Genomic DNA, 16,326 nt, shown 5'->3' on the forward strand with positions numbered 1-16,326 from the left:
AGAGGCGGATCCTGCTCCTGAGGGCGGCGGCGGCGGCGGCGGCGGCGGCTGCGGGGCCGGGGTCTCCCGGGCCGGGGTCGGGGGGGATGGCGACTCGGACCGCCTAGGGCGGAGCTGCACTGGCGAGGCGGCAAGCGGGTCGCCGCTGGCGGACGCGGCGGCCGCTGCCATGGACTGGTGATCGCGGCTGCTGCTGCTCCGTCTCCGCCGGCCGGGCGTCTGCTCCTCAGCTCCAAGCCCTCAGCCGGGGCCATGGGCTCGTCGGCGGCCGCGGCGGCGGCGGCGGCGGCGGCCGCTGACTCGGCGCAGTGGCTCTCGGTGAAGGAGGAGACCATCTTCCTGCACGACGGGCTGATCCGGGTCACCGACCTGGCCGAGTTGCCCAGCGAGATCCTCGGGGCCCCGGAGGCCGCCGACACCGACCTGGAGGTGAGCGAGGCGGCCCCCGGCCCCCGCCATCGGACTGGCCCACTCTCCCGGCGCCCCCGGGTCGGGCCCCTTCCTCGCCCCAGCCGCGGGCCTCGCCTCCCAGGGGCTGCCGGGGCAGGTGTGTGTGGGCGCGGGGCGGGCAGGTGGGGGCCGCGGCCGCAGGTCTGCAGACCGCCCGCCCCGCTCTCCCTCCCTCCCTCTTCGGGGCCTGGCGCCCGCCGGGGATTTCAGTTGTGGTTTTCTTCTGAGCGTTCCGACACCCGGCATTTTATTAGACTAGCACCCGGCTCTGCCTTCATGCCCCGGAGGAGCCGCCGCCACCACCCGGGCCTCCCTCCCCTCCCCCACGGGCCCCCTGGACCCACTTCCAGGGCACACCCTGGTTGCTTAGCTTTGGGAACATTTTTATTTTAACGCTGTGCACCCTCCCACCCTTTTCTTCCCTAGTTCTGTGGTTTTTTTCTTTTTTCCGGGAGAGGGTAGTGGCAGCTGCGGGTCCGCGGTGGGCAATCCAGCAACTTCTCTGTGTTGTGTCTGGGATGGATTGACACGGGGCCTTTGTCAGGGAAGCGGGCGGTGTGGACAGCGAGAGGGATGCTCCAGCGGCCTTCCGTGCGCTCTTGGCGAAGGGTCACTGGCGCGTTAGGCCGCAGGGCCTTTTTGTGTGTCCGGGGGTCGCCGAGCATCCCGGGTTCAGAGCCGTGGCAGGTGCAACTGCAGATCTCATCAGTTGAGCTGCTTGGCCTTGGGGGCAGAAGGGAACCAAATGTGCTTGGTTGGTGGGAACTTTCCATCGACTTCACTTGGGTTCGTATTTGCCTAAAGGTGGGAATACTAGCAGTGGCGTTTCATGGAGGCCAGCGGATGCTGACACTGCTCCCCTTCCACTTCGTGGGATGACATTTTGATGTGTAGGTAGCATGGGGTGTCATCAAATTCTTACTGCCGTATGGAGAGCTTTCTGGGATAGGCGCAGAGAGGATGGCCTATCTTCTGGCTATAAACGGAATGCGAGGAATCTTTTGTGTTTTGCGGTTTTGCGTGCAGTTTGGCTTTACGCACAACGAACATTTATAGAAATGAATTAAAAGCCATTACTGTGTTTCTGGAAACGGCAGTGATCGGATCGCATTGGCCGAGACATTTGGACGTGCTTGAGATGCGAATACGTTCCTCTGTATTTTTGTGTCTGGATTTGCGGTTGCTTCAGCACTTCCGTTGTGAACTCTTAATTGACTTATTTTACAATCTAGTCACCAAAAAGAGGAGGATATGGTTGGTAGGGAATTCCTAACATGGAATCATCGTTTTATTGTGTCTCATTTGGGCCTGTTCTATAAAAAGCAAGGTGTGTCTGAGTGTCTTATCTGCCTGAAAACTCAAGGGGTATTATGCTATGATAGTGGAATCTTTTGATTTAATTGGCTGTGTTGTGTGTGAAAGGTGGGAAGTGGATGCTCTTTGTTTCTTTCTTTTCTTTTTTTTTTTACCCCCAGACCGAGTCTTCCTCTGTCGCCCAGGCTGGAGTGCAGTGGCCCGATCTCAGCTCACTGCAACCTCCGCCTCCTGGATTCAAGTGATTCTCCTGCCTGTGCCTCCCGAGTAGATGGGATTACAGGCGCGCGCCACCATGCCCGGCTAATTTTTGTATTTTTAGTAGAGACAGGGTTTCACCATGTTGGCCAGGCTGGTCTCGAACTCCTGACCTCAAGTGATCTGCCCGCCTTGGCTTCCCAAAGTGCTGAGATTACAGGCGTGAGCCACTGTGCCGTGCCTATGCTCTTTGTTTCTTAAAGACTAATCCAAGTTCACAGAACCAAAATTTATATATATGTCATTTATGTAATTTATTTATTTTTAGGATTAGAAAGAGTAGGATTAAAGTATCTGTGCTGTTAAGTTGGTTTTCCTAAAATGTTTGTAAATGTATTGCATGAATTTGTCAGCTATTTCTACAGAAGAATGGTTTTAAAAGGAAAGAACCTCTCTGGCCTGCTAGATTTTGTTTTTTTTAATTGCTTTTTGAATTTATGGTCTGATTTCTCAGAAACTAGTATGTGTATGGGTGATACACTGGTAGCAGTGCATAACTTTTTTCATTCTTTCCATGTTATACAGGCTCCATGGTCTCAGGAGAAATAGCTAAGAATATTTTTTGTGGCTATTAGATTTGTGTTTGGGTGTATTCATATATATATATATATAATCTTTTTATTTGTATGTTTGTGATTTTTTGAGACAGAGTCTCTCTCTGTTGCCCAGGCTAGAGTGCAGTGGCTCCATCTAAATCTCAACTCACTGCAACCTCTGCCTCCCGGCTTGAAGCAATTTTCCTGCCTCAGCCTCCCAAGTAGCTGGGATTACAGGCATGCACCACCATGCTGGGCTAATTTTTGTATTTTTTAGTAGAGACAAGGTTTTGTCACGTTGGCCAGGCAGGTCTCGAACTCCTGACCTCAGGTGATCCGCCTGCCTTGGCCTCCCAAAGTGCTGGGATTACAGGCATGAGCCACCACGCCTGGTACATATTTAATTACTTAATAATGTTGATTAAATGTATCCTACATGTCAGCCATTATTTTATTAAATTCTCAAAAGAGCCTAACAGTTGGATATATTGCACTCATTGTACAGATGAAGGAAGTGCAGAGTAGGTATTCAACTTACTCAAGAGCACATAAAGAGCTTGCACATTAACCTAGTTCTGTTCACCGCATATCTGCTCCTCATCATAATACTTTATGCTTCCATGCATGTATAGTATTTGTATTTGCAATTATTTTAAATTTCATAACTGGCTACAGAAGGAAGAATTTCTGTTTTCTTTAGTAACTGTTTCTTTTTCATATTTGAGGAAGATTCATGGTTTATTAATTTTTTAAAAGCTATCTTTTGAAATACCACCACATCTATGAAATACAGTCTTCCAAGCCTCTCCTTCCAGTGGACATCTGGGTGAATAATGGCCATTTTCCACAGAGTTTATTAATATATATAGAATCCTTTAGTTAACACTTTTGGATTATGAGGGACGGGACTCACTGCAGAAGAGTGCAATAGTCTTAGAATTTTAGAGCAAGAAGAGACTTTAGAGATAATAATTTCCCTCATTTTAGAACGAAGTTCTCTAAGATCAGGAGATCTCAGAGATCAGGAGATGAGGTTATGGCTTAGTCACTATAGCATAGCTAGTTGTGGCAGGGCAATGACTAGACCCTGGCTTTTCTGCGTTTGGATTCTAGTGTTCTGTTCACCCTGTCAGCACTGCTCAAAGTCAATCTAAAGAAAGAATCCCTCCTAAGAAGCAGATCAACATTAACTTAATATTTTAATTTAAGCAGATCCAGAGTATTTGAATTAAAATTTTTCTTCCCAGTAAATTCCCTCCCTCCCTCCCTCCTTTTTGAGACCGAGTTTCATTCTTGTTGCCTAGGCCGGAGTGCAGTGATGCGATCTTGGCTCACTGCAACCTCCACCTCCCAGGTTCAAGCGATTCTTCTGCCTCAGCCTTCCAATTACCTGGGATTACAGGCATGTGCCACCATGCCCAGCTAATTTTGTATTTTTAGTAGAGACTTAGTTTCACCATGTTGGCCAGGCTGGTCCCAAACTCCTGACCTCAAGTAATCTGCCTTCCTTAGCCTCCCAAAGTGCTGAGATTATAGGTGTGAGCCACTGCACCCGGCCTTTTTTTTTTTTTAAGCAATAAATAATGTTTAATCAACTAATTCATTCAACAAGTATTGGTGGAATTTAGAGTGAGCTGGGCCAGCCGTCCTGGATGCTGGGGATATAGCAGTGGATAAAATAAAATCCTTGTCCTCAAAAAGCTTATAATTTATTGGAATGATACAGACAATGACAAATATGTAACATGACATAGAGGCAAATGATAAGTGCTAAAGAGAAAACTATAGCTCAATAAAAAGATGGAGAGCATTGGAAAGAGGGCTCTGTTTTTTTGTTTTAATTTTTTTTGGTTAGAGATGGGGCCTTGCTATATTGTCCAGGCTGATCTTGAATTCCTCCTGGCCTCAAGTGATCCTCCGACCTGAGCCTCCCAGAGTGCTTAGTATGAGTCACTGCACCCAGCCAACTGTCCTGTTTTATTTTATTTTATTTTTAATTATTTATTTTTGAGACAGAGATTCTCACTCTGTTTCCCAGGCTGGAGTGCAGTGGTGCCATCTTTGCTCACTGCAACCTCCACCTCCCGGATTCAGGTGACTCTCCGGCCTCAGCCCCCTGAGGAGCTGGGATTACAGGCATGCAGCACCACGCTTTGCTAATTTTTGTATTTTTTTTTTTTTTTTTTTTTTTTGAGACGGACTCTGGCTCTGTCGCCCAGGCTGGAGTGCAGTGGCCGGATCTCAGCTCACTGCAAGCTCCGCCTCCCGGGTTAACGCCATTCTCCTGCCTCAGCCTCCCGAGTAGCTGGGACTACAGGCGCCCGCCACTTCGCCCGGCTAGTTTTTTTTTTTTGTATTTTTTAGTAGAGATGGGGTTTCACCGTGTTAGCCAGGATGGTCTTGATCTCCTGACCTCGTGATCCGCCCGTCTCGGCCTCCCAAAGTGCTGGGATTACAGGCTTGAGCCACCGCGCCCGGCCTAATTTTTGTATTTTTAGTTGAGACGGGGTTTTACCATGTTGGTCAGGCTGGTCTTGAACTCTGGACCTCAGGTGATCCGCCCACCTCTGCCTCCCAAAGAGTTGGGATTACAGGCGAGTCAGCCACCACACCCAGCCTGTCCTGTTTTATATAGGGTGGACATGAAAGGAAAGCCCAGGATGGCTTTTGAGCAGAGACCTGAAGGGAAGGAGGGAGTATATCATATGGCTCCCCGGAAAGAACATCCCATACAGAGACGACAGCAAGAGGCAAGTCCTTGAGAGGGAAGCGTCCTCAGCATATTTGGAGCTCTGAGCCCAGTAAGCTAAAGGGGAGAGGAGAGATAGGGAGCAGGGGATACAGATCAAGTAGATCCTTGTAGGTGAGGGCTTTGGATCTTACTATGAGTGAATTAATAATGCAGAGTGTAGCCGGGTGTGATACGCCTGTAATCCGAACACTTTGGGAGGCCGAGGCGGGCAGATCACAAGGTCAGGAGATTGAGACCATCCTAGCTAATACAGTGAAACCCCGTCTCTACTAAACATTAAAAAAAAAAAAAAAAAAAAAAAAAAAAAAAAATAGCCGGGCGCGGTGGCGGGCGCCTGTAGTCCCAGCTACTCGGGAGGCTGAGGCAGGAGAATGGCGTGAACCCAGGAGGCGGAGCTTGCAGTGAGCTGAGATCCTGCCACTGCACTGCAGCGTGGGCGACAGAGTGAGAATCTGTCTCAAAAAAAAAGAAAAAAAAAAAAGAATGCGGAGTGAGGCTTTTTCTTGTCCTTTAAAATAGCCATTTGTTGGAACATGTGGAAATAGGCAAAGAGAAAAAAAAAAGAAAAATATAGCCGTTTGTATTTATTTTAATTTTATGTTACTGGTGGAAAGCAAAAGACGTATAGGAATTATTGTTATTATTTATTTTAGACAAGAGTCTTGCTCTGTTGCCCAGTCTAGGGTGCAATGACTCGATCTCAGTTCACTGCAACCTCTGCCTCTCAGGTTCAAGGGATTCTCCTGCCTCAGCCTGCCGAGTATCTGGGATTACAGGTGACCCTCACCCAGCTAATTTTTTTTTTTTTTTTTTTTTTTTTTAGTAGAGATGGGGTTTCACCATATCAGCCAGGCTGGTCTCGAACTCCTGACCTCAAGTGATCCAACCGCCTCTACCTCTGAAAGTTCTGGGATTGCAGACATGAGCCACCATGACCGGCTTAGGAAATTTTTTAAAAATATTGAAATAAATATACATTTAAGAGAAATAAAAAAGCAATAACTCAAAAATAACATCTCAGATGTTATTGCATTTTACATTGAATTTCATAGAACATTATCCTTTTTAAAATAAACGGAATTTAAGAGGGGGAAAAAAAGGAATAGCTTACTTGTGGAAATTCCAAAAGCGTTCTGCTTCCTATCCCATTTTTCTTTACAAACTGCAGTTGGGAACAAGCAGGCATCGTATATAAGAGTGTTGACAGAGAAGCTGATTAACTTACCCAAGGTGGCTAAGATATTTCTTACTCCACAGTTGAGGTTTATTTTAAATTTAAGCATTTTGGTTAGTGCTTCTCATATTTCATGGTGTTTGCTTGTAAGTACTCCCTCTCCACCCTGCCCCACACCACACAAAAACTTGAACATGAATGTTTAAGTCAGCTTTATTTGTGACTGCCCAAAGCTGGAAACAATCCAAATGTCCGTCAGCAGGTGAATGGATAAACAGATGTGGTACATCCATACAATGGAGTATTACTCAGCAACAAAAACGAATGAACCGTTGGTACTCACAACGTGGATTTATGCTGAGTGGAAGAAACCAGACAAACAGGAGTACATACTGTAAGACACCATTTCTATGAAATTTTGGAAATGCAGATTGATCTGTAGTGGTTGCTTGGGGATAGAGGCGGGCAGGAAATGATGAGAGGGACGGAGTATAAAGGAGCATGAAGAAACTTTTGGGGCGATGGCTATTTCCCTATTTTGATTGTGGTGATGGTTTCACATTTGTATATGTATGTCAAAACTCATTAAATCACACACTTTAAATATGTGCTGTTTACTGTATGGCAACTATATGTTAATTAACAAATGAAACCTAATAAATGCAAAAGGGTTTTTGTTTATTATTTTGTTTTGCCAAAAAAGAAAAGGGGCATTTGGGTTTGAAGTTGATCAGCTGAAATCGTCAAGGCTTTAAATACTTATCGTACACTCAAGTGAAATATTTGAGATGATATTTAGATTTATGTTGATCTGTTCTCCTAGGAGGACACTGCTAGCCTATATATCCTTTGGGCAAAATCCTTTGGAAAGTGTTTATGTACTTTTATAGAATTCTAGATTTGGAAGAGTTAATGAATAAGGGAATAAACTAACCTTGTTCACCAGTAGTGTCGATTACCATGCAATTAATGAGCACTGTAATAGGAGTCACTGAATCTTGGTGCAGTATTCTGTGAGCTTGGGCAAAAGGCCCAACAGGCTTTCAGGCTTGTCTGGCTCAAGCTGTAAAATGAGAATGAAGTATTTGAGGGCTGTGGGAGACAGTATTGCCTTGAAGTTAAAGTCAGGTTTAAAGAGTCAAACTGGGATCGAAATTCTAGCTCTGCTCCTTGCTTGCTGTGTGACCTTGGGCAAATTCCATACCTTTTTTTAAACATATTTTTCTAGAGACAGGTTCTCTGTTGCTGGCCGGAGAGCAGTGGTGTGATCATAGTTCACTGCAGCCTCACACTCCTGTGCTTTAAGTGATCTTCCCGCCTTAGCCTCCTGAGTAGCTGGGACTACAGGTGTGCTACTAATTTTTAAATGTTTTATAGAGATGGAGTCATGCTGTGTTGTCAGGCTGGTCGTGAACTCCTGGCCTCAAGCAATCCTCCTGTCTCAGTCTCCCAAAGTGCTGGGATTACAGGTGTGAGCCACTGCGCCTGGCCTAATTCCATAACTTCAGAAATCCCTAGTTACTTTTTTTTTTCTTTTGAGACAGAGTCTCGTTCTGTCGCCCAGGCTGGAGTGAAATAGCGTGATCGCAGCTCACTGCAAACTTCGCCTCCCAGGTTGAAGTGGTTCTTCTGCCTCAGCCTCCCGAGTAGCTGGGATTACAGGCTTGCATCACCATGCCCGGCTAATTTTCTATTTTTAGCAGACATGGGGTTTTACCATGTTGGCCAGGCTGGTCTGGAACTCCTGACCTTTGGTGATCCACCCGCCTCAACCTCCCAAAATGCTGGGATTATATGTGTGGGCCACCGTGCCCAGCCCCTAGTTACTTCTTCTGGTGCATCTTCTTAGTCACCATTGTCACTATCTCTACCACTACCACGACAACAGCGCCAGCATATTGAGTGGCACGTTCTGTGCTAAGTACTTCACATCCATTATTTTATTTAATCCTCACAAAAAACATGAGGTTGGTACTGGATTATCTTTATTTTATTGTTTTTGTTTGTTTTTTGTTTTGTTTTGTTTGTTTGTTTTGAAATGGAGTCTTACACTGTCGCCCAGGCTGGAGTGCAATGGCGTGATCTCGGCTCACTGCAACCTCCGCCTCCTAGGTTCAAGTGATTCTCCTGCCTCAGCCTCCTGAGTAACTGGCATTACAGGCCCGTGCCACCACGCCTGGCTACTTTTTGTATTTTCAGTAGAGACAGGGTTTCACCATGTTGGCCAGGCTAACTCCTGACCTCAAGTGATCCACCCTCCTCGGCCTCCCAAGTATGGGGATTTCAGGTGTGAGCCACCGTGCCCAGCCTAGAATTATCTTTATTTTATAAATGAGGAAACTGGCACAAACAAAAGTTAAGTAACTTGACAAAGGTCAGATAGTTAGTGGCAAAGCTAAGGCTGAAATAGATCTGTCTGATTCCAGCCCTGAGTCCCTATTCTTGAACTATTGTTACACTATCATCATCTATAAGAGTGGGATAATGATAGGGCTAATTAATGTCAGAATTAAAAAGATGGAGGTGGCCAGATATGGTATCATGCCTGTAATCTCATTACTATGGTAGGGGCAAGGAGTGGGTTGGAGTTTAAGACCAGCCTGGACAACATGGCAAAACTCTGTCCCTACAAAAAAATACAATAAAATTAGCTGGGCATGGTGGCATGCACTTGTAGTCCCAGCTACTCAGGAGGCTGAGGCTGAAAAATCACTTGAGCCCAGGAGGCAAAGGTTGTAGTGAGCCAAGATTGTGTCACTGCACTCCAGCCTGGGTGACAGAGCCAGACCCTGTCTCAAAAAGAAAAAAAAAAAAAAATAAGATGGATGTGGGCTGAGTGTGGTGGCTCATGCCTGTAATTCCAGCACTTGAGAGGCCAAGGCAGGAGAATTGATTGAGGCCAGGAGTTCAAGACCAGCCTGGGCAACATAGCAAGATCCCATCTCTACAAAACATTTTAAAATTAGCTGGGCATAGTTGGCTACTTGGGAGGCTGAGGTGGGAGGATCACTTGAGTCCAGGAGCTGGAAGAGGTGGTAAGCTATGATTGTGCCACTCTACTCCAGCCGGCATGACAGAGTGATATCCTGGCACCAAAATATTAAAAAAAAAAAAAAAAAGTGATTATGTTTAAAGTGTGTTGACTCTATAAGGTGCTATGTTGCTTGGAAGTTATTTTATTCATAGTCAACCAGCAGCCTATTGTATTTGAAAGCAAAACTATCCCATCAACATAATTTTTTCTATAGTAGTGGAATAGTTTTTTGTTTGTTTGGTGATCCCTGTGGAATTTTTTTTTTTTTTGAGACGGACCTTCACTCTCGTTGCCCAGGCTGGAGTGCAATGGCGCAATCTCGGCTCACCACAACCTCCGCCTCCCGGGTTTAAGTGGTTCTCCTGCCTCAGCCTCCCGAGTAGCTGGGATTACAGGCATATGCCACCACACCTGGCTCATTTTGTAGTTTTAGTAGACACAGGGTTTCTCCATGTTGGTCAGTCTGGTCTCAAACTCCTGACCTCAGGTGACTTGCTTGCCTCAGCCTCCCAAAGTGTTGGGATTACAGGTGTGAGCCACTGCACCCGGCTGGAATTTTCTTTTTTTTTTTTTTTTTTCTTTTTGATAAGGAATTCCTCTCTCGTTGCCTAGGCTGTAGTGCAATGGCGTGATCTCAGCTCACTAAAACCTCCGCCTCTTGGGTTCAAGCGATTCTTCTGCCTTGGCTTCCTGAGTAGCTGAGATTACAGGCATGTGCCACCATGCAGAGATAACTTTGTGTTTTCAGAAGAGACGGGGTTTCACTATGTTGGTCAGGCTGCTCTTGAACTCCTGACCTCAGGTGGTCCAACCACCTCGGCCTCCCAGAGTGCTGGGATTACAGGTGTGAGCCACTGTGCCTGGCTGGAATTTTCTTCCTTCCCAATTTGTTTGCAATATGGCTAGGCAAATGAAATGATAGATAGTCTCTGTTTCAGTTTTTCTCCAATAGCAAGACCCTAAGGTCTTGCTAAATAAATCAGCTTTGATTATTATCTGTCCTCTTGGCTTCCATCTTGACTGTCATAAAATACCACCTGTTGGCTCGAGATGCTGGGTGGGTGGTCATGCATCTCTTCTTTCCTAGGTCTGAAGGTAACTGTGGTGATAATTATGAAAGGACTGTCAATTGCTGAAAGTGCCCCATGCTTTCCCCTCCCCACCTTTCCCTCTTGTTTTACAAAGTGGTTGTGGGGTGAACACAAGGAGTGTAGTCTGCTTTACAAGATGTTTAGTCAATAGTTGTAGACAAATGTAAATAACAGCAGGTGATCAGCTATGGGACAAATGCATAGTTATTTCAAAAGGAGAGAAGATTGCAGAAATTGTGTAATGATTATTTTGATCCTGCATTTTAAGCACAGCTTATGTATCTATTAATTAAAAAAAAAAACAACTATGAGTAGTACATTAATACATTACTGACAAAATGGAAATAACACGTAAACCTGAAGTCCCTTTTAAGCACCATCTCTAATTTGGATCTTTGTGTCCTTCCTGCCCTGGCTAACTTAGTGACAATTTTTTTCATGTGTATCCTTCAAGACCATTTTAAAATTTTGGTGTGTATATAACACATTCTATTTTTTTCTTTTTTACATAAAGATGTCATACTAGACATATCTTTCTGTAACTTGCTTTTTTTTTAGACTCAAGGATATGTTTTGATCATTCTATGTTTCCATATATATATCTACCACATTATTTTTAAGTGTTGCACAAGACTGTAGAAATGCCACAGTTTTATTTAGACATTCCCTATTGATGAGTATCTTAGTTTCCTGTTGCCATGCTAACAGATTATCACAAATTTCGTGGCTTAAGGCAGCATGGATTTATTCTTTTACATTTTTGGAAGTCAAAAGTTTGAAATGAGTCTCACTGGGCTAAAAGTCAAGCGTTGGTAGGTGTGGTTCCTTCTGCAGGCTCTAGGGGAGAATCTGTTCCCATGCCTTTTCCACAGCTTCTTGTGGCCACTTGTATTCCTTGGCTTGTTGCTGTTTCCTCCATCTTCAGAGTACGTTACTGCAGTCTGTCATCTGTCATCACATTGCCTTCTCCTCTGACCCACTCTTCCCGCATCCCTTTTATAAGCACCCTTGTGAGTACATTTAGGGCCCACCCAGATAATACAGGATAATCCCTCCATCTCAAGATCTTTAACTTAATCACATCTGCAAAGTCCCTTTTACCATCTAAGGTCACATTTATAGGTTCCAAGGATTAGTAAGTGGACATTTTGGTGGGCACCATTATTCAGCTGAGCATCATGAGTATTTTGGTTGTTTTCCGTTTTTCACTCTTAAAAACAGTCCTTCAGTACAGATTCTTGCATGCCTGCTTATGCACACCTGAGATTATTTCTCTAGGGTAAGTGGAATTGCTGGGTCATTGGTGACAAGTTAATTTTAATAGATACTACCAAATTGCCCTCCTGTGTGACTACCAATTTATAGTCCCGGTATTAGTGTTTGATAGGACCTCTTTTCTGCACACCCTCGCAGAGGTCATTTTAGAACTTGTAAGTTTGCTTAATTTGGCTAGGTGAGGTGGCTCACACCTGTAATCCCGGCATTTTGGAAGGCCAAGGCAGGCAGATCACTTGAGGTCAGGAGATTAAGACCAGCCTTGCCAACATGGCAAAACCCCATCTCTACAAAAAATATTTTAAAAATTAACTGGGCATGGTGGTGGGCACCTGTAATCCTAGCTACTTGGGAGGCTGAGGCGGGAGAATTGCTTGCACCTGGGAGGTGGAGGTTACAGTGAGCCAAGATCGTGCCACTGCACTTTAGCCTGGGTGACAGAGCAAGACTCTGTCTCCAAAAAAAAAAAAAAAAAAAATCGTAGGTTTTGCTTAATAAGCCAATAACTTTCGCTCCAAAAGATGCATCCAATGGATGTAATTGGGTACCTAGAAATGCACACTGAACCCTGGTCAGCCAAAAGAAGCCAGAGTTTTCTGTCCGTGCCATCCAGCTCTTTTGACTTCACTTCAGAGCACCTCTCTTGTGGCTTGATAGCCTTCTTGTCCTGGCATAGGCTCATTTTGGTCTGTAATCCAGTTAATACAGACCATGTCCATATATAGGCAGGAGAGAAACGACGACTCCTTACTCCGTGATGGTTTATGGAGAGTGCCAGAGACCAGCAGGGCAAGGGAGCTACACACACCGGGAAGAGAAACATTGGCTCCCGAAGTGTGCTCAGAATTCACAGCAGTTGTAAGGCAGACTATTTGGACTTAGATCCCCTGAAAATTTTCTCTCTTACATGCTAATATCATGAATGATTCCACATTTTTTTTTACCTATATGAAAAATACCTATATTAAGTGGATTGTATTTTTATGCTATGTAAAACCTTTTTGATTATAAATAAATAATACAGGGATGTTATTGAAAATAGAGAAAACATCTAAAAGTGTAAGAGAGACAATAAATACCCTGAGATTACACCATTCCACCCAGATGAAATTTTTTTTTATTATTTGCTTCTTCAGCTCATATTTTTATATAGATAAAATTGGGGTTATATGCTATTTGCAGTTTTGGATCCTGTATTCACTTACTGGGAACATTTTGAATAAGATTTAAAGATATGATTTTTAATGTTTGCATAGTAATTTATGGATATACTATAACTGTCTTCTGCTGTTTCTTCAAATATGCTATTTTAAAGATAATCTGCTATTTAAAGATAATATCAACTTATAAGAAGTGAAATAATTTTTAGTATTAAAGTGTTATCTGTTTGATAGAGTTTGGTAAATTATACATTTGTAGTGATTTTTAAAGTGTTTCTGTGACTTATTACTGTTAATACTTTATAATTTAAAGGGATTTTAATAGTGCTGTATGAATCCTCTCCCAATAATGTTGAATATTTGCATGGAGCTTGTAGTTTAGAAAGGCTATTAAGCACATTTGGTGAATAATTAATGTTCCATGATGGGACACTTTGGAGTGGACACGTTTGGATCCCTAGCACTTTTACTAAAACCTGCAGTTGGCTGAATTACTAGGTCAGAGCACAGTGTATAGCAATTTTAGATTAACAATAAGATGCGTAATTTGCAAAATATTTAATGCAAATTGTAGGTTTAGTAATGCTAATAACTATAGATTCGGCATTCAAGTAGTGGTTTTATACTAACAAAATATTAACATTCAGTTTGTATTTGTAATGGATCTTTTCAGCGTTTACTATATTTGCTTTGTGCTCTGTAGTTTGTGTTACAATTTCAAATGTGTAAAGTCTAATACAATAGATGTAGCTATTTATGGGGCAGAGTAGAAAATCTGGACATGTTTGCCTTTTTTTTTTTTTGAGATGGAGTCTCCCTCTGTTGCCCAGGCTGGAGTGCAATGGCAAGATCTTGGCTCACTGCAACCTCTGCCTCCCAGGTTCAAGTGATTTTCCTGCCTCAGCCTCCCAGGTAACTGGGATTACAGATGCGTGCCACCATACCCAACTAAGTTTTGTATTTTTAGTAGAGACAGAGTTTCACCATATTGATCAGTCTGGTCTCCTGACTTTGTGATCCGCCCGCCTCGGCCTCCCCAGGTTCTGGGATTATAGGAGTGAGCCACCCCGGTGATCTTTTTTTTTTTTTTTTTTAATGCTCGAATACTTAAGAATGTTGGCCAGGTGCATTGGCTCACACCTGTAATCCCACCACTTTGGGAGGCTGAGGTGGGAGGATCATTTGAGCCCAGGAGTTTGAAACCAGCCTGGGTAACATAGGAAGACCCTGTCTCTACAAATAATTTAAAAATTAGCCGAGCATGGTGGCACAAGCCTGTAGGCCCAGCCACTTGGGAGGCTGAGGTGGGAGGATTGCCGGAGCCCTGGGAGGTTAAGGCTGAAGTGAGCTTTGATCGTGCCACTGTACTCCAGCCTGGATGACAGTGAGACCTTGTCTCAATTAAAAAAAAAAAAGAAATATGTGCCAACATATTTGCATTAAAACAGTGTTAGGTAATAGAATTTCCTTCTTTATTTCTTGATACTAATTCTTTCCTAATCAGTTACGGAGAAGCTGAAAAACAACTACTGGTTTATTTAATCTGGAAAGGAGAAAATAGATGGAAAGGCAAAATACATTTGGGGAACTTTGGAGGAAGCTTGCCTTTTTTTTTTTGAGACAGAGTTTTACTCTTGTTGCCCAGGCCAGAGTGCAATGGCGCAATCTCAGCTCACTGCAACCTCTGCTTCCCAGGTTCAGGCAATTCTCCTGCCTCAGTGCTCCTAGTAGCTGGGATTACAGGTGCCTGCCACCACGCCCAGCTAAATTTTTGTATTTTTATTAGAGACTGGGTTTCACCATGTTGGCCAGGCTGGTCCTGAACTCCTGACCTCAGGTGATCCACCCGCCTTGGCCTCCCAAAGTGCTGGAATTACAGGCATGAGCCACTGGACCCTGCCGGAAGCACTTTTTTGTTGCGTTTATAAATACAATTTCCTTTCCCTCAGGGGTTCTGAACCTAAATAGGATTCAGAGATGCATGGGATACCATGAATAGAATTCATGGCATCTGTGACCTTGGATGGGAAAAATATATATATGTTTATTTTCACATACCTTTAGCTGAAATTCAGAATTTTGTTTTCTTTCTTTTCTTTTTTTTTGAGACCAAATCTTTTTTTTTTTTTTTTTTTTTTTTTTTTTTTTTTGAGACGGAGTCTCAAGCTGTTGCCCAGGCTGGAGTGCAGTGGCGCGATCTCGGCTCACTGCAAGCTCCGCCTCCCGGGTTCCCGCCATTCTCCTGCCTCAGCCTCCTGAGTAGCTGGGACTACAGGCGCCCGCCACCGCGCCCGGCTAATTTTTTGTATTTTTAGTAGAGACGGGGTTTCACTGTGGTCTCGATCTCCTGACCTTGTGATCCGCCCGCCTCGGCCTCCCAAAGTGCTGGGATTACAGGCTTGAGCCACCGCGCCCGGCCTAGACCAAATCTTACTTTGTCGCCCAGGCTGGAGTGCAGTGGCACAATCTCGGCTCACTGCAACCTCCACCTCCCCGGTTCAAGCGGTTCAAGCGATTCTGCCTCAGCCTCCCGAGTAACTGGGATTACAGGTGTGTGCCACCTTACCTGGTTAATTTTTGTATTTTTGGTAGAGATGGGGTTTCTCCATGTTGGCCAGGAGGGTCTCATACTCCTGACCTCAAGTGATCTGCTTGCCTCAGCTTCCCAAAGTGCTGGGATTACTACATGCGTGAGCCACTGCACCCAGCCAAAAATTAGCATTTTCTCCCTCTGAAGGCAGTCAACAAACTCAAGTAGTATTGGCAGTGTACCCACATGTACGATACAAAAAAAAAAAAAAAAAAAGTAACAAGCAATTTTTTCTTTTTCTTTTTTTTTCTTTTTTTTCTTTTTTTTTTTTTTTTGAGACAGAGTTTCACTCTTGTTGCCCAGGCTGAAGTGCAATGGCGCGATCACGGCTCACCGCAACCTCCACTCACTGCAACTGCCTCCCGGGTTCAAGTGATTCTCCTGCCTCAGCCTCCAAGTAGCTGGGATTACAGGTGCCTGCCACCATGTCTGGCTAATTTTTGTATTTTTAGTAGAGATGGGGTTTCGTCATGTTGGCCGGCTGGTCTTGAACTACTGACCTCAGGTGATCTGCCCACCTTGGCCTCCCAAAGTACTGGGATTACAGGCGCTCTTTTTTTTTTTTTTTTTTAAATGTTGAAATAATTAAGAATGTTGGCCAGGTGGGCCCAGCAACAAGCAATTTTTTCAAAATAGAACGATGTTTTGTTTTGTTTTTTTTTGAGACGGAGTCTCGCTCTGTCTCCCAGGCT

At 44.4% G+C, this 16,326-nt stretch overlaps 1 protein-coding gene across 7 annotated transcripts in view; it reads left to right on the plus strand.

Moving 5' to 3' along the window:
• Window positions 1-202: 202 nt before the first annotated feature.
• LOC105493730 (HECT domain E3 ubiquitin protein ligase 4) overlaps window positions 203-16,326 on the plus strand; it is a 226,418-nt gene continuing 210,294 nt past the window's right edge. For all 7 annotated transcript variants that reach the window (XM_071071035.1, XM_071071036.1, XM_071071040.1 and 4 more), the window contains exon 1: window positions 203-429. In XM_071071035.1, the coding sequence (XP_070927136.1) occupies window positions 253-429 (177 nt within the window). In that variant the 5' untranslated portion in view covers window positions 203-252. The remainder of the gene's footprint in view (window positions 430-16,326) is intronic.

The sequence above is a fragment of the Macaca nemestrina genome, chromosome 10 (genome assembly GCF_043159975.1).
Source record: "Macaca nemestrina isolate mMacNem1 chromosome 10, mMacNem.hap1, whole genome shotgun sequence".
NCBI lineage: Eukaryota > Metazoa > Chordata > Mammalia > Primates > Cercopithecidae > Macaca > Macaca nemestrina.